Source organism: Strix aluco, chromosome 7 (assembly GCF_031877795.1).
Source record: "Strix aluco isolate bStrAlu1 chromosome 7, bStrAlu1.hap1, whole genome shotgun sequence".
NCBI lineage: Eukaryota > Metazoa > Chordata > Aves > Strigiformes > Strigidae > Strix > Strix aluco.
This window is the reverse complement of record NC_133937.1, coordinates 5,272,772-5,299,630: the sequence shown is the minus strand read 5'-3', so window position 1 is coordinate 5,299,630 and position 26,859 is coordinate 5,272,772. Positions and strand designations below refer to the sequence as shown.

Genomic DNA, 26,859 nt, shown 5'->3' with positions numbered 1-26,859 from the left:
ACATTTAAAACTGAGACTCTTACCTGCATCTGTATGACTGCATCTGTTTGTAGGAGAGTTGTCTTTGCCTGGGCATCAAATACAAATGGATATGTGCAAATTGTAACAGGAATATCTGTTAACTAGAATTAAAAAAACAATGTCATATCTCTGCTTATTTAAAAACCACAATCGTGGTTAAAGAAGCCACTGCAATAGTATTCATTTAATAAGTCTATTTTACTGGAAAGAGAAAAGAATCTTTATTCATCGTCAATACAGGACCAAAGCATCTTAGGAAAATTAAGTGGATTTTCAATTGTTTAGTACTTCAACAAAAAAAACCCAAAGCAAACCAAAAAGCCAAACCAAACTAAAAATAAACAAACCACACACAAACAACACTCTCACTTAGCACATTTTGATTTCAGAATTTATTACAGCTAGTGGATATCAAAGTAGTCCTTGTTTTCAAATGCCGCTCTGAATTTGGAATACAAAGAATTACATGTATTTGCCCCACAAAAACCTTTTCAGATTACAGCCATGCTAATTTAAAGCTTTACTCCCAATAGAACACATCAGACAACCCTTGACATTCATATTTCTGATTTCCTTACATTCTGCAAAAGAAATCAGATTGCAACCAATCTTACCTCAGATAATCCATGGTTGACATCCTATGACAGCATTTGCACAAAGGTAGCAATAATTAAGATGAAAAAGCAGCATTAGTGTCTGCATTAATTATTCACCTCTGACGTAGAATTAAAAATATTTACAGTTTACCCCCCAAAAGAATTCTAATTAATCTACCAAATACAACCATGCCTTTCAACACCCTATATATGTCTTTAAGAAAAGGACCATTAGAGTAATCCATTTTCTTCAATGTAAAAAAATTAAACATTTTAAATATTTACTTCCATACACTAATAAATGACATTTCCTTTTACCTATGCATTTTCATTCTTAAATGACTGTAGCATGTCATATTAAACGAAAAACATTTTGAATGAGTAAAAATTTAAAAATACAAAAGAACCTCATCACTTTAGCATAAAGTCTCAATAATCACTTGGGTCTATGATAAGATATGATAGGAGAAAAAAAAATTTGATTCCTAAAATTTGAGACAGACCAATACATATGGCCGGGACTGTGGGGAGAGTTTCACAACAAGCTAGATCAACTTTGCTAAGAAACTAAGTTATCCATCTGGTGCTATGTTACCCTCCTTACCCTTTGCTGAAAGCTAAGTTTATTTCCACCTAGCCAGCAGAAAACAGAAAAAGAATAAAAAGTAAAACTAATAGATTTTAAATTTGACACTCTCTCTCTATATATATATATGAGACTCAGAAGTCACATATGTAGACATCCATGGCTCACAGAAAGTGACAGCCAGAATACTGTGCTCTCTATCTGTATCCCTATTTCCTATAGGAAACATCAGATTTAAGTATCACATTCATCACAGACTTATGCAATTTTGTACTCCTACTGTATCTACCGTTATTTATTCCTAATTCAAATGGGTTTTCTCAACTCCTTTATGCCTTATCTCAAGAACACCTCTTCAAATCTATCACTCATGAGTGGGGAAAAACTGAAGGTACTAAATAATCTTTCTATTGTTGAAAGAATAAGAGCTTTTTCTTCCAAGTTTCTCTCTGAGAATACTCTGAATACTTCCGAGATTCTCTTTTCTTCTACATTTTTCCCCTCCGTATTTTAATTAAGGAACTGAGCAAACAGTTTTACCTCAAGTTAAGACAATAAAAACTGCACTAGCAAAAAAAATTTTGATTCATTATTACTGATTCAATAGGCAAGTAGGGTTTCTTATCATTTTAAAAGCAAGAACACAGGAAACTAGTGGATATGAAGGCAGGAAAAGGCCATTAAAACCATTTATGAAGGAGATCTGACTAAGGCCACAGAATTTCTCTCAGTCCTGCAATAAATCAAAATAACTTCTTCTCTGAACTTGAAACTGCACAAATGCATGACCGAATAATGACAATTAAAGGGAAATTCAGTAGCTAGTATTTTCTCAGTAACATCAAGCTACTGCTCAATCTTCCAATTTATTTAACAAACAGAGTTTAAGACTTGCATTACAAAACAATTTTTCAGCTGTCGTTTTCACATGTTCAGTATTTTCTTCTCTGATTATGACATATGCAATTTGGGTATGTTTACATCCATTTAAAGCATAGTTGCAAAGGTCATCATCTTTTAAATTCCACCACTTTTGCACCCTTCACTGGCATAGCCTTCTCTGCTCCAAATATACGACCTGTCTCTAATCCCAAGGCTTGGCAATGCTTATCCCTAGCTTCTACATTTCATTTAGTATACCACCCCTCTTTGCTACCAACACCAGCTGACATCACACACCAGTTATTTTTTCAGACAAGCTTGGCTGAAACAAATGTCTGTCATGACTGCCAATACTGACTCATTATTTCTTTACACTCCCCAATCTCCCTGCTGTTGTTATTCTACATTGCAATTTTAATTCTTTGGTAAACAGCATCACTTGCTTTGTATTCATAAAATACAGCAAAAGTAGGTCTCCCATGTTCAGGACCCTCCAGGTACTACTGCAAAAAAATTAAATTTAGGTGGCTAGAGAAAGCATATTAACTTACTCAATATTCTTTCAAAGCATAAGTCAAAGAACTGTGCAGCAAAATCCTATTCAACTCACTAATTCTCTGCACAGTCATTACTTTACTCCCACTTACCCCTCTTCTGTTTACAGATGCAGGAATTCATTATCTCAGTTCTTGCTGAGAACTGACTATTCAAAGTAGTTATGTTAGTTATTATGTCAATTTTAGTTATCTGTCCCCTGTAACTGCCTATTATGCTTCTAGACTTAGTTTTCCAAGACAATTTCAGCTTTCTCATTAACTGAACCTATCTTGTATAGCAATTCAGGTTATTCTGGATGTTTTCCTAGCATGAATAACACTTCCTAACGTTTTTGACAAGGCAACTCTCAAGTGACAGCATTCTAAGTCACTTTTTAATTGATGGATTAAAAATGCTGAACAGTGTCAATCCTAAGAATGATACCCTACAAGGAGCACACCTATTTAACAATTCTTCCTTAGCTAGTACCTAACATGAGTGTTCAGCATCAGTGATGTGTTAAGATAGTTTTATGAAAAGAAAGTGCCCATATTTAAAGAATCTACAGGCTTCTCTAAAGGGACAAAACCAAAACAAAACATGGGGGGAAAAAACTCACAAAAAACCCCAAATAAAAACCAGCACAACTTACCATTCCAAATACTTGCTGCTGGACCCAGTTGACATAGTCATTTCTGATATCTATCAAATCTTGTATCTCATGAATGTAAAATCTGTCATACTGTATAACTTGTCCTCTTTCATTTACCTAAGGAAGTACAATTTACTTTTTATTAGCACTTTGTATAACAATTTTCAAACGGCCATTTTCCATGTTTTTCAAGCACTCAGTACATCAGTCACAGATACCCATCTACTAAAAAAAATTCTAGAAAAACAACAGTGCCTACAAGAATGCAAAAAACAGTGTTAAAGGCATGGATTTCAGAATCCCAAAGGTGCAAAGAAAAATAAGATTAAGTGAGCATACAGCATCGCACAATACAGTGCTACCACTCTGAAACATCATACAATCTCAAAGGAACACTGATGAATATACATATTCATGTATACAATGGAACAAATACTTGTTCCTGTATTTGCACAAGTTTAAGAACCAACTCCAGAATTCTATTCTTAATTACAACATGAATGCTACCTCTATTACCTGTGACCAGAGGAACAGTTTCTATTTTAAAACATTAAGCTTAGAAAAAAAGAGAGATGTGGAAAAATAACCTTATATAAAGGCTTGTCTTCTACAGTATAGTTTTAATCTAGAAGCATCCACACTTTCGTAACACATACTTCTTTTCTCAAGGACTGTTAAGCACCATTAACTGCCAAAACAGCAAGATCCCCAATTCTGACTTTATAACCAGATAATCTAAGCTTACTTTTCTCAAATATCTTCCCCACCATCCCCATAACTCCAAACCACCAGATACTAAATCTGTGAAATACCCCAGATATGTTGCCCCATTTTTTCCTCTTACTTTAATCCACACTGACTAATTATTAAGATTGTACCAATATAAATAGTTGGGCAGCAAGGTAGGTCTAAATTTAACTATTTCTACAATGTAGCTACATATTAGTCAAAGTTGGGTTTCAAAAAAAAAAAAAAAAAGCAAAACCAGAACTTAGGAGAGCCACATTACAATTCTACAATTACCCATGAGGCTTTAAGATTTTAAGACCAACTTCAGCTGTTAAGATTCACAGCCACTGCAAGCCTGAGCAGTGACAGAAATTCTAAAGGCAGCAAAATAATAATTTATATATACCAACAGCTTTCCATATGGGAATCCGTAATGGACATCTTGGACTTCTAATACAAGAAACTTACTAAACAGTTGCACTCTCAGCTTAATTTGATCATCTCCATAAAGAATAACAGCTGAGCAAACCACTGCATACAAACTCCAACTTCCAAAGCAGAAATCCATTCCATTCCTTCTGACAGCTTTGGGAGGAGGACTGTCACATACAGCACACAAAGGTTCAACTTAGACACCTGTGCCCATTTTGCTAGACTGTACAAATACAGTACTTGACCAGCACCTTAAGGAATGCCTAAAATACTCTTTTAGCATATAAACACAAAATGCCATAGGACTAGAATAAACTAGCGAGGGAAAAAATTAGGGGGTGGGAGGGGAAACCTCAGCAGCAATCAGATAATGTACTCTGATGTGTACAGTTTGGTTACTCCAAATCGTTTGGGCTATTTTTGTTCAAAGTTCATAAATTTATTAGTTTTAATGAATTTACAACACTAACAAATGGAATAAACAAATCATGAAATAAGTGTTTGGTAAAACTATGCAGATCTTTCCTGTTCAAAATACAGCTTGCTCTTATCTTCCATTTGTGATCTTATTTGCTATCATTTCAAGCTTAGGAGGCAATTCTTTCCAACATACCCTCACAGATGCAATTGACTGGGTCAGTCTGTTCCCAAGAAAACAGGTAATTCCATCACCATGTCAGATTGGAATCCAGAATTCCAATGGTTCATAGGTCCAGATGGAACAACTACAGATATCTCTGTAGATGCAAGTCTAAGTATTTAAAACTTTTTAGTAACTTAACTTCTTCTAACAACTACACAGCACACAGATGCTGACAAACGATAAGTAATTGGTTAAAATTGATGTAAACATACTCTATGCAGTATTTCCAGAACTCTGAAAGCTGTGTGTAGAAAATTGGTAAGTATTCTTCTTTCAGAAGCTGGAATGCCAATCTTGCACAACTTCAAAAGGTGGACTACAACATCCTTGTAGAGTTCCACTATCTTGAGGAATAACGGAGGTTCAAGTACTGACCACCAATTTTCTGTCAAAAAATGTAAACACATAAACTTAGTACTTGCCACTATAACATTACGTTATGCTATCATTTTAACAAAAAAACCATGTTTTGCTAGAAAGCATACTGGTCAGTTACCAAAGCCACTCAAAAAAAAAGTTTAACACAGCAAGAGTGGTGCAGACATAAACAGCAAACTCCTCTTTGTATAAATAACGAAACCTCTCTTCAAATGCTCTATTGTTACACACCAACTCTTTAAATTAAGTCTGTTCATCCAGAGTACATGACAGTATCACGAAGTAATATTTGACATAAAACCAGAAAGCTCAAACCCTGAAACCTTGACTTTAAGCAAACAATCCTGAGAGCAATGGAAAGTGATGGAAAGGACCTACAGTTCAATGAAATTCTCATTTTGCTTTTCTTTACTCTCACCAAAAACTACCAAAAAACACAAGAGGTGTGTTACAAGGCAAAAAATTGAGTACCCTCTCAAAAAGATACCAATTATAAAGGAAATATTCTGGAACCTCAATTCCTTAAGCTGAATTTCAGGTGACAAGAGTCACAATAAGAATGTGTAAGGAAGTAGAGTTAAAGAAAATAGAGCTATTCTCAGCTATGTATTTGAAGACCACATCTTAGGATCAGTGAGAAAACATGAACTGCTCAGAAGCAACAGAACAGGTGCTGTATTCAAAACAAAGACAATTTAACATCTGCTCTGCAACACTTCTGTAAATTGCTTAGAGCTTGTTAGCTGCCTGACCACGTAATTTTCACTTTAAAGTGTGAAGACACGTATCAAATATGCTGAAGTAAACAGTTTAATTCCTCCCAAATGGAATCAGTCCAAAAATTACAATACCAGATGAATTCACAGGGATGGCCAGTTAACTCACCCAGAAGCAAGAGAATAGGTGTTTTCTTACACATCAAGCAATGTTAACCCTTAACTTTCTCATTGAGGAATTCTATCAAACTGTAAATACATAGCAGGTGTTGCTGAGCCCATGTCTTCACTAATGGAATTTCTATACATTTTCATCTGGAGATCCTTAGTTTTAACAGTAAAGAATTCAGTTTCTTACCAAGAACTTTCAGAGGAGCTTTTTCTAGGTTCAGAATAGCTGTTCCAAAAGGAATAGCTAATGTTGTGAAATTGTTTGCATCACTCATCAGTGGGCATTCTGGTAGAGTGAGATACAGCCTCAAAGCTTCAACGTCTGGTAAGGAGCTGGTCAATTTGGGAATAAGGTTCTTTTCCAAACTAGCTGCCACCTACAGCACATCATAAAATTCCATTTATTTTAATGCAACTGTGAATTTAAACAAATGCCCACTTAGATAAAAAATAATCTAGAAAACAATCATCAGGAGTTTAGACTATTATGTATTTAGAAAAAAACCCAGTATATTACATATTAAAATACAATATGCTGATGTGTTACCTAACTGTCACAATACAATAGAGTTTTACGTATTTGCAGTTGATATATTACTGAGTAAAAAAAGTTATTAAAAGGGTCAGAGCAAGCATAACAAGAGCATTTCTGGATAGGTGTAATGCAGAAAGATAATCCCAAACATAAGGAAAATATGCAGCACAAACCTGTTGTGATATATGAGTGTGGTCAGGTTGTATAAGCTTGTGAAATAGTAGTCTAGCAGCATTCATATCAACCCCTGAGAATCTAGTGCTAGTTTTGTAATGATCATCATTGCTGCAGAAAGAAGAAACATATAGAGAAAAAGACTGAATGCTGTATTCTCAGCAACTCAAGAATTTTTTCCACCTTGAGTTTCTAGCCCTACTAAGGAATTAAAATATGAGAGATTGCAGTATCAGACTTCCATTTCCCATATGACCTTTGAAGCAACTGAAAAAAAAAAAAAAATCTCCTCTAACTGCAAGACAATCACATAAAAACACTAGGATCTAAATCAGCCTGTGCAATATATCCCCCCCTTGAGTTACATACAACCTGTGGCTGAGAAATAATGAGTTTTGCTGGCTTACACAGTAGCAGCCAGGCAGCACACACTTCCAAAGACCGGTAGGAGACATGCTGCATTTGGGCCAGCTGACAAACCATATGGCAGCAAAGGAGCTAGAAGTTTAAACTGAGGGTATCAGAGTAACAGTAAGATAAGGAAATACTGGGAAAGTCTTACAGCTGAAACAAGAGACACTAGGAAGGTAGCCACCATTAACTCTGCTCACAGGAATACTTGTTGGTAAGACTGACCACTCACCTCAAAGCCAAAAAGCTCCCATTCAGGCACCCAGCTGAAGAGAATGTTCCATCAATTTCACTGAAATTGTTCATATGAAATAAGTTACATTTATTTCGTTTTCTTTTTGCAGCATTTGCAATTTAAAAAAAGTATTTAATCCCTAACAAATTCCATTGTACAAAGGATAGAACTGACTTTAGTATGACTGAACAACATAGATAAAACCTCCATTCAAGACTCAGTGCTTAAGACAGCAAGTCTTGCAATCTATTCTTAATTTATTTGCATCCTCCTTTATTAAAGTAGAAGCAATAATCTGAGTTGTTCTCATATTCCTTTACATGTACTGTTATTTTTCAGTGTGCAACTAGATGCTTAATTTAATCTTGTATAGTCATCTAAAATGTGACAGATGACAGACCAAAGGATCTAAACTACTTGACAAACATGACAATGAAAGCACAGCAAAAACTCTGCACATAATAAAACCAGTAATTAAAAATAACCTTGCTATGTATATACAAAACCCCATTAATGCCCAATTCATAAGTAAAATTTTGAAAGACAACTTCTTTCCTCAACATCACTCACTTAGCTATCTCTACAGGAAGTCTTCCAGATGGGAAAGTCAGCAATCTTTGAATAAATGTTTCATTCACAGTCCAGATCTGCTTCAAAAAGTCAGGATACCTAAAATCATCTGGTGGCACCATGTTCTAAATTTTAAAGAAAGCGTAAAGAATCAGGCACACAAAATTGCTTTCCAGAAAAATCAATTCTGTGGTTGAGCTCTTTATCTTTTCATTGACTGACAATTTGCCTACTCTGACTATCACTGTGAAATTAATCCAAAGATAAATTTACTGTATTCTAGCAGTTCTACATTCACTATGAAAGCAGAGCATACACTAAAAACACCTAGATGAGTCTGTTAATTCACCCCACAGCTTACTTAATGGTAAACTCCCTAAACACACAGTACTTTTCTATATGATGAGCACTAAACAAGCTTTAGACAAGAGTAGCAAGCATCTCTTCTCCCTAGTCACTATGAGCCGTTTAGCTCACTGCCAAGCTGTGAGCGTACAGAAAAGGAGCCATTCAATTTTTTGGACAGCTGCTCTCCCACACCACTTCCATCAGACTCCTCTGAGAATGAATCATGTTTCTCTGAATGTTTACTGCATCATCAGATGAGCTGCATTTTGATGTGCTGCTCATACCAAATGAATTCCAGCAAGATTTCCAATAGTAAAGAGGAGCAGAATCAAGATCATCCTTTTGAGTAGGAGCACTGGTTCAAAAAGAGTTGGCAAATTGCACCAAAAATAAGGTTAAAGTAGTAAAAGGAAACATATTTCTCCCAAGGGTGCAGTCTGACAGCATAGCTGACTCAGTATAATGATGACTAGCTGTTGTCAAACATCAGTACTTCTGATCCCATCCTACAGGATCAGGATGAGAAACACTCTTGCCGTTTCTCTTGTGTCCAACTGAAGTGTCATTTAAACCCACAGTGAAACAACTCAGGGAACTGAGTTGTCCAAAAACAAACTTGAGAAAACAGATTTTGGCTTGAGACCCCTTAACTGGCAAGGACACACAAATCCCAAGAGTACAGTACTCGTGTAACTTTGAAAGAATTCAATACAAATTACCAAACTAAAGAGTACTAAAGGGGATACTCTTGCAGCATCAAAGTTCATCTATTGCTAATACCTTCTGTACAGAACAAGCCACGATAACTGCATTCATTGTCTCCAGTTCACCTCAGTTAAGTCAGCCAGAATCCACTTCAGTAATTATGAAAATTGCACGTGAGAAAGTTTATAAGAAAGGAGTTTTAATAGAGAAATATTGAGCCTATATTATCAGTAATTTTTCCAGTCTACACCTGCTAAACAAGCTTCTGTCAAATACAGCAATAGCTACAACTCAATCAGAATTCAGAAAAAAACCGAAAACTACAGAAATTGTTGATTCTGTACAACCAGAACAGGCTGTGGGAGCAAAAGGTTGCTGCAAGCCTGACCTGTACTCAGTTTTCCTTGACAACAAACGCACTTCCCAGTAAAATCTCGTTTCCTTCATGTCCAAATTAGTTTTCACCCCACATACATACTCAACTCTTGATGTTTCATTAATGCCTATGGTCTAGTATCTGCTGGGCTATATTGGAAACAAGTCCCATATATCTTCATCTTGTTTTTTCCTCCCAACTCATCGTCTAATCGTACTTCCCTTCCACGATACTCCCACATTGCCAGTTTTACTGTAAAGTCCTTCTAGACTTATTTTCCATACTAGAATTTAAACAGATCAATTCTTGTCCTTTTAAAACTTAAGTTTTCAGACTAGCATAAAACTCTATCACATAACAAACTATGTCACCACCTATAATTTTTAGCAAAAAGCTCCATTTGTTTCCTCATCATTGTGATATGCTGAAATGGCTATAGAGCAGAGGACAGCAAAGCTGCAGTCAGGAGTTACTGAGGAGGACTGGGCAGGGGTGAAGAGCTCAAATATCCAATAACATTTTCCTTAATAAAAGGAAAAGAAGTGCACGCACCCATCAGTTAGGAGAAAAGCTTATGCCAAAAAGCCTCAAGAGCTTACTGACAGCTAACACTCAGTTACTGGATCCAAGTCCTCCAATTGCTAAACTGACTTACTGTCTTGTGCTTCCATACTGCTCTAACGAACTTTACAATGTACTCACGAACCTTCAATATGAAAATCTTCTAAAAAGCATCAAAAAAACTAAAATTTATCTTTCACAGGCTTCAGAACCAAAGTATACTTAATTTGTTACCTGTGGATAAAAGTAGTGTGCAAAACTTTGGTCCCCACCAGAGAAAATTCTCTTTACACAATAACACTCCTCACTATCTGCAATAGGAATAAAAAACAGGTAACTGTGAAAACATGAATTTGAGAAATGATTAAAACACTGCAATCAGAAGAAAAAAAAGGTTCCTTCATTGCATAACCTTGCTGAAGCAGATCTTTGCAATACAATAGTTAAGACTGTCTTTAACAGAGGTAAAGGATAACAGCTCTAAGCTTTAGCTCTAGTACTAACAAAGGACCTAACCCAACAGCACAAACAAGCATGTATGCCCTACAGCAGAAATGGACGTTAAGGAATAGAGCACAGGGAAAACAAACTGTTTGGAAGAAAGTGATTATAGCCCATATTTAGTTTCAATCTCAAGATTTGTAAGACACTATACAGGAACAGGAATCCAAGAAGTAAGTATGCCAGATGTTGCTTACCTGTGGTTATCGGGCATTGAGTACTATAAGGAAGCCAGTTTCCTTTTACTGTGAAGGGACTTTTCCTATTGCTGGTTGTTCCTGTACCTAATTGCCCATTACCTCCAAGTCCAAAAGAATAAATTCTTCCAGATGAAGGGACAAACGCAGTAGTGTGCTGCCTAGGGCAAACGAAATTCAGTAACAAAAACCTAAGCATTATAACATGCTTTGTGCAGGCCAGCCTAAGAATTGTGTTAAACAGTACGTTAAGGTCCTGCAGTATCAAACACTCCACTTCTCTACGAGCAATGCACTGTCACTGACAATACTCCCTTTACACTCCAATAGGCAATATTCCATTTTCATGGAAAAGGTCACGGAATGGAGTTGCCAGGTTCTGCCTTGAACCCCTGCTTAGCCACAGTCCGACCTTCAGAGGATATCTCTAGACATTCAGAAATCTGAAGTTTCTACCAGGTCGGCTGCATCTCCTTTCCCCTCCCATCCTTATAACTCTAAACACCCTCTCTCCTATCATGAGCCTGGGAAGAACCAGTATTGAATTTACGTAAACTATTAAAAGGGAATGGGTCCACTCAGTGTCAACCAAACTGCTAGAAAGATAGGTTGAAACTTACATATTCTTTAACCTAAATAACAAAGCATGCCCAACTCTTAAAAAAATTATGTTGTCTCCCTCATTTTGTCTTCTTAGAATGCAATCCTTTGGACAAGAGCATTTTCAGGTGTGCTGGGAGTTTTTCCAATTTCTTGCATGGTATTATAATGCATACAATAAAAACCCATTAGGAACTAAAGTGCCATACAGTATTACAGGTATTTCACAACACAAGTTATATTTCCAAATTTTACACTTATCCTCAGTGATGCTCATGTACCTCCCCAAACACACTTGTTCTTTAACAGGAAATGGCAAAGTGACAGCAATAAACAACACCTTCACACCAATTATTTACATTTTCAGTTTAGAAAATCAGAGCCTCTCAAATAGTTTAACTTCCTTTAGTTCTTCTATTGACTGTTTTAAAATCCCTGTAAGGCTTCTAAATATCTTTTATTAGAGATCATCTTGTCTTCCCTAACCACAAGGGCAAGAAAAAAAACACTTCATATTGCAATATATATGAAGTTTTATACAAAACAAGTTATTCATAAGATTCATAGTGCTAACACAGAATAGACCTTACCTGCCACAAGTGATCTGTGTGACAACACTTCCCATAAGTTCAAAAACTTTCCTTGGGTTTATCTCATGGCTGGTGGAGTTATGACCCAACTGACCATAGCCTCCAGCTCCAAATGTAAAAACCCCACCTTCCTAAACAAATAAATTATTTGCATTAAAATGACAGCATATCTCAGAAGAAGAAACTTAACAGAAATAGGGGTTTAATACATCTCCTTGTCTGATGATTTTGGAACTGTGGGGAAGAGAGAGAAAATACACATGCACAAGAGGGCCCTGAGACACAGAAGGGTCACAAGTTAATTGCAGTTATAAAAATGTGGCACAGCTATCAAGTATTACCTTGTTTCTGTTAAATCGCGTTCTTGTAATTTCCATATTATTATACAATAGTCCTGCCATTAACTTGTGTCATTAATAGATTCTAATCCTTGTTTTTCCTCTTTTCCAGTTTTCTTGATGAACTACGATAGTATATAAACTCACACTATTAAAAAAAGTATACTTTAGCTTTCAAATTCTGAACAGAAATTTTAAAGCAATCACCAAATACGAAGCTGCCCTCCTCAGGCAGATGATGCAGAGTATGACTGAAATAGCCAGCTTCATTATTTGAAAGCGTAAGAACGAAAAAATTTCAACATTGTTGTAAGGCAAGTAATTTTTAGAAGTGTTTTTGATTAATTTAATCACGAAATTAACCAAAAACTTTAATGAAAGAATGTTAAATCAGAAACATTTTCAGAAGTTATATAACTTACCTTACAACAACTTTGAAACTTTCCATTTTCAAATGCTTTGAAATTGTAAAGCTGTTTCTTTCAATTCTACTCTGCATCAGACTGGACCTCTGCTGGAAATCATCACTAAAATGGCAGCGTCCGCTGAGAAAAACCAACAGCCTCATTCACTGAATCAGGATAACAAACAGTGACAGGTTTTTCTGAATTTCAGAAGGACTTGGAGAATGCTTGCACATATATACAGTACTGTCTACAAAAGATATAAATCAAGAGCCCTCGTTCTGCAAGGCCTATCAAGCAAGAGAAATGGAGCTATACAAATGGGAGACATAAATAATTTGTAGAAACATTTACAGTAAAGTCCATCAGTTTTTAAGCAAGTCCAACGTTAACTTCTGTACATTAGAAAGGGAAAAACATTCAGAAGGCAAGTCCATCAATTTCAGGATTACAAAGTTGCCACATCTTTTGCAAAGTGAGAGAATATTTTAGAACAAAAAGCAATTGTTTGTGAACAGTCTTTTCCTTTCACTGTAGAAAATTAAGCATGTATAAAAAATGAAAGTAGGACCACATTTAGGCAGATCATATTCTTCAAAACAACTTTTAACTTATTGCAGTGTAAAAATTCAAACACATTAACAATTTTCCGAAATTAAAGTTTTTTCTTCAGAAATAAAACATTAAAAATAGTTACTTTCAAAATTCTAATGCCTTCTACAACAATATTCTGAATTCAACAGATTCAGACATGAAATGGGTATTTAGTCACTTGCCCAAATCTTGATCAGCCAGAATTGTTTTCTACTGCTATCAGTAGTAAGCTCAAAATATTCTGTTTGTAAATTGACACATTTTCTTGAGAGTGATGAACAACGGGAAACATCAAAACGTTAATACATACTGATTTATACCTAAATGTTGAAGTCTAATCCAACCATCAAAACACAGAAAGAAAAAGTACAGGAGTCAATCATTTAAAGAAAGACACGTATATATTGTTTTACCCATCACAAAATCAAGGTACTTATTACTTGATGCTTGAAGTACACTATTCATCACTAAAATGAGTGTAAGAAAGAGCGCTAGCATTATACATTCTATGCTGCTCCTGAAAGCTTCCAAATAAATTTAAAAGTTTAAAAATAAGACTCCAAACAATGCATTTAGCCAACAGTTATGTATAAGGCAATCTGACACATTTCAGCTCTCTATTTTAATCAGTTCCTACATCTCTGCATGAACGTGCCGCACTGACACAGAATACGTGCTTTTTTTCCAAATCGGCCTTGAAATAAATGACCAACTTTTCATAGAACCTCACACTATAATACTTAATAGTGGATTATGTAAATCTTCAATTTCTTCTATTTGTTTGCCAATAGTATGTAAACAGCTGCTGCACAACAGCAGCCAGAGGAAGGAGTGAGAATATGTGAGAGACAACTCTGCAGACACCAAGGCAGTGAAGGAAGGGCAGGAGGTGCTCCAGGCGCTGGAGCAGATTCCCCTGCAGCCCGTGGTGAGGCAGCTGTGCCCTGCACCCATGGAGGTCCACGGTGGAGCAGATCTCCACCTGCAGCCCGTGGAGGACCCCACGCCGGAGCAGGGGGATGCCCGAAGGAGGCTGTGACCCCGTGGGAAGCCCACGCTGGAGCAGGCTCCTGGCAGGACCTGTGGCCCCGTGGAGAGAGGAGCCCACGCTGGAGCAGGTTTGCTGGCAGGACTTGTGACCCCGTGGGGGACCCACGCTGGAGCAGTTCGTGAAGAACTGCAGCCCATGGGAAGGACTCAGGTGGGAGAAGTTTGTGGAGGACTGTCTCCCATGGGAGGGACCCCATGCTGGAGCAAGGGGAAGAGAGCGAGGAGGAAGGAGCAGCAGAGACAACGTGTGATAAACTGACCACAACCCCCATTCCCCATCACCCTGCACCACTTAGGGGAGGACATAGAGAAACCAGGAGTGAAGTTCAACCCAAGAAGGAGGGGTGAGGAGAAGGTGTTTCAATTCCTCATTACCCTACCCTGACTTTTTATTGGCAATAAGTTAATTTGCCCAAGTTGAGCCCGTTTTGCCTGTGACCATCACTGCTGAGTGATCTCCCTGTCCTGATCTTGACTCACAAGTCTTTTGTCTTATTTTCTCTCTCCTGTTCAGCTGAGGAGGAGAGTGACAGAGCAGCTTAGTGGGCACAGCCAAGGTCAACCCACCACAATAGCAAATAGCAATTCACTAAGAAAACTTTAAACAACCACACACACCAATCCCCCCAGCATTTAATTCAAATTCAAAATCAAGTTGTTCCGATCAGTAATAACAGCAATGCTAGAGGTACTACAGTCAGAAAACAGCTAATCTCTTTAGGATACACTAATGTAAATTTCAGTATCTGCATGGTTTTAATAATGCAACATGCACTGTCATATCAAAAATGCTATATTGTGTATGTTCAATTTCACCAAATCTGACAGAAATTTAACACTACTGAAAGTTTTCTTGTATTTGGTGTTTTTTCAAATATTTAACCACTCTTTCAGTGTTTCCTCAACTTCATCCAATAAACTTTAAGAAATTTTATGCAGAATTTCATTTATTATTTCCTATTCAGGTATAACATCTCCTGAAAACATTGAAAGAAAAATCTAAGCATAAACATATCTTTAAACATTGTACCTTTGTAAGGGCAGCGGTATGATCTTCTCCACAACATATATGAACAACCTTCTGAGTTCTCAATGACTTTAGCAGCGTAGGAACATACCTGTCTGAAAGGTTTAATACAGCAGTAGATGGCTTACTTTGAAAATAAAAATCAGAAAACAAAGTTTTGCTCATTTATTCTAGTTCAGTTCCAGTCAAACAAGCACTTCAAAACTTGCTACCGTAATGCAATCATTGTGACTGAGCTTATGTATCTCTGAGATGGAAGTGTTACAACAGAAAGACTGCTATACCGAAATTCTTTGTGGCAAATAGTCTCATTTTCACTAGTATAGGATCGTATGTCAGCACATAAACCATGAAATATGGAACAGTACATTAGACCTGCCATTGGCTATGAAAAAAAGAAAACAAATGACAGTTGTTTCGAGTTGTTCATGTGCTTCATGTTTTTAAAGCACTCCTGTAAGTTGATATCAGTTGGTCATAGTTCAGTATTACTAAAGGATTAACAGAATGGAACGCTGAATAATTAGGAAGCACAACTAACTTCCCTCCATCACTAAAACAAATCAACTTTGTCACCCGGTTGCACAAAGGCAATTTTTTTAAAATGTTAATGCTAATGTCTTAAAATTTGTCAGGTACGTTAAGGTGCCTGGAAGAAGTCCCTTCAAGACATAAAAAAGGGGTTTTACTGAGAAATGATGATATACAAAAAACTGGGGTGATACATATTCCCAGGAATATGTAGAAGCAACTGAAGTCTCCCAAGAAAATCTGATTTCTGAAAAGTACATGTAATTTTCTTATTACATAAGTGTGACCAGATTTATAGCGTTAATTCAGGTATGCATTTTAACCACAACACATTTTTCTTATTTTAAATGGTGTTGAGAACAATGAACCAGTGAGAAAATTTGAATTAATGAAACCAGCTATAGATTATTCTACACTAAACTGTGTATTACAGGAACCTGACAGCATGCACTCCCATCTGGGAGCCAGGCATGCAGATAGTCTGCATGTAACACAATACAATTAACAAAGTGTCTGTAGCATAACCACTTGCTTAAATCGTTAATGAGTATCAACACCCTAGTAGAGGAATCTTTGGAAATGGTTCTCTGAAAATTGTAAATTATTATCAGAAGTGGCCTAAGACAGATATCCACATGGCAGTAAAACAATGAAGATGCCTTAAATGTGTCTACTAAGGACAACCAAACAGTTTTGATAGATTATTGGTTTTGTCAAGCAATTTCATCTACTTAAAATTCAGTTCAAACTGTAACTACTGCACAGTATCTTAATCCAATCCCATTCAGAAAGTTTAACTAACAGAAAAATCTAGAACAGGGAAAGAAAACAAGTCATGCAGGCTAGAATTTCAACGTAACACTGTCAAAATTTTCAAAATGTCTTCCTTATGCAATCTCCCATGACATCAGCACTCTCTGTCAATATTCAACAAAGGTTTGTTCTGTCTGCTCCTTTTCTAGGAATACTGCTGTCTTTAGATTCACAAACCAAGACCTTCAGCACAAAATTCTCCTGAAGTAATATTTACTTACCATTATCATCATTAAGACCCAGCTGCCCAAATTTGTTGCGTCCCCATCCAAAAATGGCTCCAGAAAGAGTTAGTACAAAACTATGAGCTCCTCCTGCTGCAATCTGTGCAAAAGGGATTCCCAGCAGAGATTTAATCACATGTGGTGAGTTTTGTTTTTTATACTCGTAACCTAAGCCCAGCTGGCCATATTTATTTTGTCCCCAGGAAAACACTTCACTTCCTGTTTAAAGGAAAAAAAAAAAAACAACCCAAAAAACCCCCAAGAAATACAATCAATTTAGTTTACTTATATAAAGTTGATTTACTGTAAGAAAAGCTAAAAGTTAAGACAATTACTCTTCAAATATTTTTGAGTTTGAAAATGCATACAAATTACTGACTTCTGAAGCTAAGCATTCTCATGTAATTTGCAGACATTCAACTCAAATATTTAAACGGACTGACAGTATTTAAATCACGTTCAAAAACCTCAAAACTGCTCTTAACATTCCTGTTTCAACAGTGTTAGCTAAGTTGAGTTTGGTTATTACCAAGCAAGGTGCTGTTCCACTGGGAGTTCCACTACTGCATATATATTTACACAGAGATCTTGTTGAAAGTGCACACTGGATGTGCAAAAATTTCCAATTTCCAAACACAAGCCTCATTTAAGCTTTTATACAGTAACACTTATTTTTCACATACAATTTAAGTGACGTATTTTAAATTTTAAAATATTGTATTAATGATATGATCGATGAAGCACAAAGTTTATAACGTCATTTGATGCCTTGTGAAGGAAAAAAAAACACATTGTGAAGAATCACAAATCGGAGAGCGATTATGTTAAGATTGCCTCCAAAATAAAATGTTCTACTGAACAACCAACATTTTGCCAAGGTATTTACCATCCTAAAGATTAACACCTAACCAAAAAGATATTTTGCTTTTGCTGATACAGTATGTTTCAAACATTACTATTACCCTCAAACAGAAACGTTTCCTATGTCTCTCCTACCTCCATCTTTCCAGTAACAGTTTTATCAAGAAAAAAAACAATGAAACCCATTTCCTGGGATACAGGTCTCAGATTTTATTTATCTAAACAGGAATAATCAAAAAAAACAAACCAAAACCAACCAGTCAAAAAAAAAAAAAACAAACCCCAAACCACCACTTTTACACAAAACAGTCTTCCTAACATCAAAGAAATCCTATGCAAATCATTTATAATCACATGAACTAATCCATCTGAACAATATCCCACATATAGATCTACAAGTACTACAAAGTCTCCTGTTGAAATGCTTGATTCAAGTAAGTTCATCCTATTTCCCTCCCTGTGTTTAAGGCCATACCCTTGCTACATCGCAAGTATTTCTGCAGCTTCTCTTCTAAGCAGAAAAAAGCAAACAACAAAAAACCCACCCTACAATGCATGTGAAGAACAGAAACATAGAACTGCAAATCCATGAATTGGCAATAGGATAGTGATGCTGTACTTGAAGCTTGTAACTATTTAGAACACTGAGTGAATTTTAAGTTACATACTGCTATTGTATTTTTGCACCTTTGACCGACAGAACGCTTAACAGCACAATCCTGACACTCCGCCCCATTCTACCGCTGATCTTAACCCAGGCAAGGGGTTACCCTTCTCTGTACCTATCTCTGCCTGCCTGTCCTGAAAACAAAGGAATCTCACTAGGTTATAATGATAAAGACACTTGGGAATACATGACAGCACAGAAAACACTCAATATGAGCCCAGGAAAAGTCATGTACAGAATCGAGGCAAACATAATCAGTATAGACTATTATATTTAAAGAAAAAAAAAATAATCATTCAGCATACAAGTAACACCTCCCTCCCCACAGCTTATTTAATTTATATTTTAACCACACCTTGTTAAGAAGCACTGTCAAACTACAACCTTTCTGGAATTGTTGTTTTGAGTTTCTAAGTTTCCATTAACCCTGTCCAGCAACCACTTCTTCCAAATGGAAGTTTTGGCCGCAACTCTCCTTTGTCACAGTGAAACAAACAAGCAGCAAATTTAAGTTCATGTTCATTTGTGGAGAGCTATACTAGCCAGACACGCAATACTCTTAAACAAGTGAGGCCAACTAACTATGTTCCCATAGCCCCAGCAAAATTTCAAAGACGGATGTTTAAACCTTTCAAAAGGTGGGTTATAACGTGACATTACATTTTAACTATAGAAGCACCAACAAAACAGAGGATTTGCAATAGAAAAGCAGACAAGGAAGTGGTCATCTGCAAACCTCAGTAACTTGAGGTTACAGCTTAAAATAGACTAGTGATAAAGTGGCACGCTAGCAGGATGAAAAAGAAATGGGACCAAAAAAAAGGAGAGGTACAAAACTTAATTAAAAAGGAAGTTACATGAAAGCAAGTCGACAAAAAGCAAAAAAGCGTAAGAAAAAAACAGAACACCCCAACATTTGTTTGTATATTTATTTTTTAAATTCAAGCTTCCATCATTAAATTACACCTCCCCTACCAACCTGTGTTAACTGGTAGCATGACTTAAAAGAACATTTCCTTTTTAAAAAAGACCAAATAAATGTTGAAACTTTTAGAATTACCTGGTAAGAAATTACAGAAAACTTCAGAAGAATTTGGCTTACCTTTTGAGAGTGCTAGTGAGTGATAATAACCACAAGCAACTTGAACAATTTGGATCTCCGACAAGCTTTTAATATTTCTATTGGGGTAAGAAAACAGAGAAAGAATTAAGCTACTAGGTCATGGTATGAAATATAAAGTCACACCAAAGGGCGATACACAAAAAGTGAACACTTTTCACTGAAGTGTGTATGAAACTAATTTAAATATTATTAATTAGAAGCTATTTAGTAAAGTCAAAACTGCTTCTTTTCTAACACTTTCAAGGACAGGTTCTGTCTTATTTTCAAATTAATGAAGTCAGTGAAAGACCATATGAAGAATTGGGGAGGTTCACGTGCTAGAAAGGAGATGTCACACAGCTGAACAGTGGAAATGAATACTGGATGCAAGAAGAAAATGATTCTTACTTTCTAGCTTCCAAAAGAAAAAAGGTTTTATAATCTTCTTCATATCAATATTAAAGACTGAATTACTTTCTGTTACAATTTGAACACTCGATTTTTCATCTCTACCAACATTAACTTCAATCAAAACTTCAGTTACAGAGCTATTAAGTATTGCACAATAGGATAAAGAAGTTGCAAATACATACAAATGTGCATAAATCCAGTATGCTTTCAACTTTTGAGGAGAAAAACAGGAGTTTCTAAAAGGCCTGTGGGCTTTTAAATTTGATACAGAAATAAAAAACCTTTATATTCGTTATTTATATCTTTCATATTTATACATGTCACAGATAGCCGTGATAAAGTTATAAATTACTAATGTTCCAAGGAACCATTACTTTTGTGTGTCTTTTTCCTATGTAAAAAACAAAATTAAAAAAGAAAACTTCCAGCTTGTAAACATACAAACTTACTGCTACAGACAGTTCCACTGATTTCAGTGAACCTATTCATCCCAGTAAAAATGTGGACTTCAGCTAGCTGGAATGCTTGCAGCATTCTGAAAACAAGCAAGTCAATCTGGCTAGCATTCATTTTTATAACTAGGAGGTGTATTATTTGATCACAGCTAAAAAACTTTGGGGTAAAAACTGAACTACAAAGATTGGATCACAAATGTACCTTCTTCAAATGTACTCCCACAACTGGCTTTGAAAGTTTAATATTTTATTTCTCTTTAACTTCTCTTAAATGACAGTTATCAATCCCCATTTACATTCTTGAAATACCCATCCTACTTTTCTAACATAACTCTCATTCTTAGTAGATGACTATTAAAAGGAAAAAAAAACCAACAAAACCAAAAAACCCCAAACGAAGCAAACCAGTAACACCCTTCTCACATAAGTTGACTTTTTGAGAAAGGAAACAAACTGCAGCATGCAAGTTAAAATACACTCTCTAATGTGTGTTTTTCATTATAACAGCAGAATAGCTTAGCCAATGTGATTTAAGCACATTTTTTTCAGAAAAATAACTTATTATATACTAATTATTTTTAACCTGGGCACTCTGATGCATTCCTCTGTTCCCGGCAAGCCAAGCTGTCCATCAGTAGCCAGACCCCAAGCATATACCTGACCTTTGTCATTTAATGCTAGAGTGTGGGCTTCTCCACATGATACAGCTACAATATTTTGGGCATCCAGTGCACCAACATGCTCTAAAAAAAAAAAAAAAGAAAAAAACAAAAACCAAAAAACAGTTAGTGGTTTAAAAAAAAAAGCTACTAACAAGCTAGTGTTGTTCAAGACAGTTAGACTCGGTACTAAGATGTCAATTGAAATGACACAGAAGTAAGCCCACAAGTCTGCCAAAGCATCCTTTATTTAAAATAATAAGCATGCTATTCTAGGAGAAGTAAGTTAAATTTGACACCCCAAAGTAACCAAACAACAACTGTATCTGAAGCAATATACAGAAGTGCACAAAACCTGCAGCTTGATCATAATGGTTCCTTCTAATCTTGCCATCTGAAAATGAGTGCAGAAACTCAGTTAACATTAAGTTCAAACAGATTACTGTCAAATGACTACACGTGTAGACATTATGTAAGAGGAAAACATTCCACCACAGCAAATTAAATTCACCTATTCATTATTAACAAAAAAGCCTGCAAAACAAGGGAGGGCAAATTAAAGACTAAAGCTACTGATTTTGCAATGAGCTACACAATGTCCTCTTTATAATGCAAAATACTGTAGAAACAGATCCTAAAGAGTATTTTTTCTAGATATACAGTGCATGCCTCTGAAAAGCAAACCCCAAAGTTATCTGTGATCTTTTTCCAGTAGCCTGCATCAATACCTTTAAATGCATTTGGAAAAACTCAAAGTTTGTTTTCATGCTTATGATTTGTGATCAGAAGTCTAACATTTCCAGCAACAGTAAAGTGAAGAAGTATCATCAGGGCCTGTCATCAAGGCTTAAATTTTCAACAGTCCCCTTAAATAAGAGCCTGCTTGGACATTTTATGCTCAGTTTTCCAACACATAAATTCTCTTCCCGCCTAAGAATGGCACACCACTGAAAAAGCCTGTGTATTATCAATGTAACATGCACTGTAAACACAGCCTAGCAGAGCCTAAACCAATTTGAAAACAGTAGCTAACAGCATCTGCAACATGACAGGCACTCAGTTTCCAAAATAAAGTGACACAGGCAGCAGAAGTAAGTTCATTTTCTTAAACAGGTGGTCTGGTTAAAGAAGTTACCACCCCAGTTCTGCCCATTATGGCCTCCAAGGCTCTGCCAGCAGAAGAGCTCACGTAAACACTCTCCAGTTCAGGCAACACCATACAGATTAGCTCAGACTATCTTCACCAGCTGCTAAACCAGCCAGGTTGACTCTGCCTAATAGGGATTAAGGAACAGTCACACAATCCCTATGGCAAGCAGAGCTCTGTGGGGAGGAAAGAGGAAGGCACAGCTAAACAGTGCCACTGGTGACACAGAGGTGGCAAAGACATGCAGTCAGCGACAAAATTATCTTCAGTTAGCAGAAATACATTCAGAAGAGATCATCCACCCATTTGTACAGATACTGAGCTGCTTTAGACCGCACAGTAAAGTTATCCCAATGCATCTTCACATTACAACATTCAACAGCACTGTCAGTAACCTTTAGATGAAAGAAAAATTAGGGAGGAGGACATCACAATCCTGATAACTGCTGTGTCTGAGCGTGTTAAAAAAAAAAAAAAAAAAAGAGATTTATAGTTGGTGTTTGTCCAGTACATATGAAAACTCATACAAGGCTGTCTTAAAAAAACCCAAAAATTAAAAGTCAGATATTTTTGTTGTGACTTTTAGATTTAAAAGACAATTCAGCATCATCTTCAAAGTGGGTCACAAGTATTCCGAGTAAGTTTGACAAGCTGAGTTTCTATTCATGATCATGAAGCAGATGTTTGCACAGGATTAAAGTTTATCAGTTTTAATATCCATTCACTGTTTCCCAATAGAAGTGCAAATTAGATTTACAAAGTTACATATCAACTACACAAAAAAAAAAAACTTTACTTGGCACCAAATCCAAAACTCTGCACAAAGGAGAACTACTAAAACACTGCATAATGCCTTACTTCCACTTGAAATATTTGTATCAATTATTGTGCCAAGTTACTTGTAAAATTGCTGTAACAGTGATCAGAATAAACTCTTACTAAGCCTTTTCAGTTTGCTTACGTTATGCTACAAGTACTGTCAGAAGCACTGTTCCACATCTCTCAGGAGCACGCAGATATGACTCACAGGCACAGCTCTGAAGGGAGCCCATGTGCACACTCCTCTGCAGTCCCTGCAAGATGTTTACCCACTTCTGCTACAGAACTGCACTAGCAGGAAGCAGAAACACGCATATAACATAGACAGGAAGGAAAAAGCCCAACGAAGTTTTACATTGCATCCTTTAGGCTTTTCTAAATCCTCTTCCTGTAGCACTGCTTATACTGAAAAGTCTTTTACCGAAAGTTTTTAGTTCTTAAAGAAAATTAAGAACGTTGCTTTAATCAGACCTGCTCTACATCACATATTAGACGATTAAAAACACACAGCATGTTTCTCAGCTATGGCATGCCAAATATTCATTTCTACCATATTCCAGCAGCCAAACCCATACATACAGTGCAATACTAATCCATGTATTGAAGCAGGTGACCTCCCCTTGGGATTAAAAACAGCCACCGAGTCTCCCATGGCCTTAGGTAAAGTGCTTCCATGCAGGAAGTAAGAAATAGTGGCACTGCCCAGCTGCACAGTAGGCAAAAATATGGGGGGACAGCCACGTTTCACAGCTGGTTGTTTCCAACTGTCACAAGATGCGATCCAAGCAAAGGAATGCTTTTCAAGTTTAAAATATTGCCCATTCTTGGAAGAACTACTGTGCATACAATTCTCCACAATTCAGTACTTCTAAACTTACCAGGTCTTTTCCTGGCTTTTTCGTGCCCCAGTTGTCCTAGATCATTGCATCCACACGTATAAACAGTCCCATCGTCCAGGACAAAAACAGTATGTCTCAGTCCACATCCTACATCTCTGACCCTTTTATTTAAGAAAAAGTCACTTTTTCTGGGTTCTAAAACAATCTCTTCATCAATTCCACCCAATCCAAGCTGTCCAAAAGATGCATTTCCCCAGCACAACATGTTTATGCTTCTGTTGATCACAGAGATCTTCCAACTTCACTTTTCTAGAATATTCCTTCTGTGTAGCTGTTAAAAAACAAAAAAAGGGAAAATGTATGGTTTTTCAGTATTGTCCCTGACATTTATGTTATCCTCTACATAGCATGTAATCCACAAGTTCACTGTCTATATACCAATATCTTGATACACTGAACAATCTTGAAACACTGAACAATTTTTAAGAGTGTGATTTACTTTCTTGGACAGTATTTACATTAACTCTGAAGTAAAATGCTTTTCCTTCCCATTTCAGACACAACTTTTAAGATGTGCAGGTCCCCAGTTTTATAAAAAACTTTGTTTCAAAAACTTAAACATTATTTGTAAAACTTTTCTAATCCCTAATCCAGACCTATACAAATGGCAGTCACAACCAATTCTAGCCAGTGGAAATGACCTCAAGCATCTTTTGAGGAGACTATACAGGCTAGTTTCTTTACACAGGGAGCTGCATGACTCCAGAAAGCACTGTGTACAGCCTCAAGATCATCCCCAAAAACAACACTTGACTCATTGCTTGGAAAAAATTGGTCAGCTCTGATCAACCCAGTTACGCAACACAAAGGATAATACGATGTGTCAATCATTACATTTAAACAGCTATGAGTCAACCGAACTTAGAATTTAAAAGAAAATCTCAAGTCCCCAGCCTTGCACTGCAAGCAACACAGGCTACAGCTTCATAGTTACCCTGCAGTAACAGGAGGCCACATACACAAACTCCCCCATGCAAACCCCCATCCCGAATGCCTAAATTGCAATTACCAGTATTTGTGCTGACAGACTCTGTACATATTTGCAAAGGATACAAACCTACACTCCTCCTTCGTTTTCAGTATTGCACATGAAGAATTTATGATAATGTTTTCACTATTACTTATACTACGCTTCCGCGACAGTAAGTTTCCCCGTATTTGCAAAGCAATTTAAAAATCAATGCAGTACAGTGTAAAATTGCTATAAATTTTCATCTGTGACCATTATTTGGAAGACAGCATGAATAATGGAACATGGTATACAACGCACTACAAATGCATTCAGCCTTACATTCTGCACGGTCATAACACGTATAAACCGCCTCAATATAAAACTGCTCCGAGAAGCAAGCCAGCAGTTAGCACCTAAGCATTCCATAAACCAAAGGAGGGTGGAATTTTTGCCAGCACAACAGGATGAACTATTTTGCTCTGCAAAAGTCAAAATGCAGTAAGCCAGATGCTTAGTTTCGTGATCTCGTTACAAAAAAAAAAAAAAAAGCAAAACGAGCCAAACAGCTTTAAATATTTTGCATTCTGTTTACCTATCTCAGGAGATGACGCATGATCAGCTTTTCCCTAGCTATCACTGGTTATATCCTACCACATTCAGAAGGGGACATCAAAATGAAGCCGTCTTCAGTTAAGCCATAGCTATGTAATAGATCCCACCCAGCTGTAGCAGTGACTGCAATGCAAGCTTTAACCTGCAACACAAGAAGTTAGAAAACACGTATGATTAGAGCGCTTCGGGATTTCCAAAGTCAAGAGTTATCTCCATCTCCAGTGGGGCAAAACGAGGGAAAGTTCTCCTTTCTGTTGGAACAGGGATGGCTTTCCACAGAAGGCGGTTTGCTTTGGTTTGTTTTCCTCTTTTACGGGTCAGTAGCCAAAGAAGTTCTGTACTTTGATCTCAAATCACGGCAGTGTTTTACCCCTGCGTGTAGCCGGGAAAGCCACGCGCGTTGTCAGCGGCTGGATCCTGCCACGCGTGACGTCAAAAGCAGGGCAGTGCCGACGCCACGGGCGGAACGCGAAGGACCCCCCCGCCGTTCTACCGGCACAGCGCGAGGAGCGCGGCCGCAGGAAGAGCGCGGCCGCTTCCCGCAGGCCACCGGGCTCCGCAACCGCTGTGGGCGGCGGCACCGCCGAGCCCGCGGGCAGCGCCGCCCGCCCGGGCCTAGCGCCTCCCTCCCCGGGGCGCAGCTCCCCCCGGGGCCGCCGCCCTGGGGTGCGGGGCGAGCGGCCGCGCCCCGGGCGGGGCGGGGTGGGGGCGGCCCCGGTCCCGACGGAGAAGCGCAGGTCGGCGGCCGGCCCGGGGCCTCCGCCCGTTCCGAGGGGGGCGGCGCCAGGCGCCGAGGTCCCCTCACCGCGCCCCGCAGCCGCGTCGCCCCTAACGGGCACCGCCGCCCGCGCCGCGGGCACCGCCGCTCGTCCCGTCCCGCCCCGCTCCCGCAGCGCGGTCCCGCCGGCCGAGCGCGGCCCCCTCCGCTGTCCCGTTCGCCCCGCGGGGCCGCAGAGGTCCCGGGGCCGCAGAGGTCCCGCGGCGCGTCACGGCCCAGCGGAGCTCACCGGCGGCGAGGCGAGGCGAGGCGCGACGCTCCGCTCCCGTCCGCTCCCCGCGAGGCCGCGCCCAAGCCCGGCCCGCCGAGGCACCCACCGGCCACCGCGAGGGCGTGAGCAGCCCCGACACAGAGCGGTGACAGGGCCCGG

At 37.9% G+C, this 26,859-nt stretch overlaps 1 protein-coding gene across 5 annotated transcripts in view; it reads right to left on the bottom strand.

The window, feature by feature from the left end:
* Window positions 1-26,859, bottom strand: part of HERC4 (HECT and RLD domain containing E3 ubiquitin protein ligase 4) — a 36,738-nt gene extending 9,879 nt beyond the window's left edge. Inside the window, exons 1-18 of one of the 5 annotated variants that reach the window (XM_074830300.1) lie at window positions 26,702-26,859; window positions 25,692-25,846; window positions 24,127-24,418; window positions 21,207-21,366; window positions 19,758-19,834; window positions 17,125-17,346; window positions 15,563-15,654; window positions 12,147-12,277; window positions 10,957-11,117; window positions 10,493-10,569; window positions 8,269-8,393; window positions 7,696-7,755; window positions 7,052-7,163; window positions 6,531-6,720; window positions 5,291-5,463; window positions 3,275-3,391; window positions 636-659; window positions 24-122 (exon numbers count right to left, since the gene is read on the bottom strand). In XM_074830300.1, the coding sequence (XP_074686401.1) occupies window positions 24-122; window positions 636-659; window positions 3,275-3,391; window positions 5,291-5,463; window positions 6,531-6,720; window positions 7,052-7,163; window positions 7,696-7,755; window positions 8,269-8,393; window positions 10,493-10,569; window positions 10,957-11,117; window positions 12,147-12,277; window positions 15,563-15,654; window positions 17,125-17,346; window positions 19,758-19,834; window positions 21,207-21,366; window positions 24,127-24,352 (2,046 nt within the window). In that variant the 5' untranslated portion in view covers window positions 24,353-24,418; window positions 25,692-25,846; window positions 26,702-26,859. Of the gene's footprint in view, window positions 1-23; window positions 123-635; window positions 660-3,274; window positions 3,392-5,290; window positions 5,464-6,530; window positions 6,721-7,051; window positions 7,164-7,695; window positions 7,756-8,268; window positions 8,394-10,492; window positions 10,570-10,956; window positions 11,118-12,146; window positions 12,278-15,562; window positions 15,655-17,124; window positions 17,347-19,757; window positions 19,835-21,206; window positions 21,367-24,126; window positions 24,419-25,691; window positions 25,854-26,081; window positions 26,265-26,701 lie in introns of those variants that run through there. The other 4 variants (XM_074830299.1, XM_074830301.1, XM_074830302.1 and 1 more) reach the window with 4 other exon arrangements.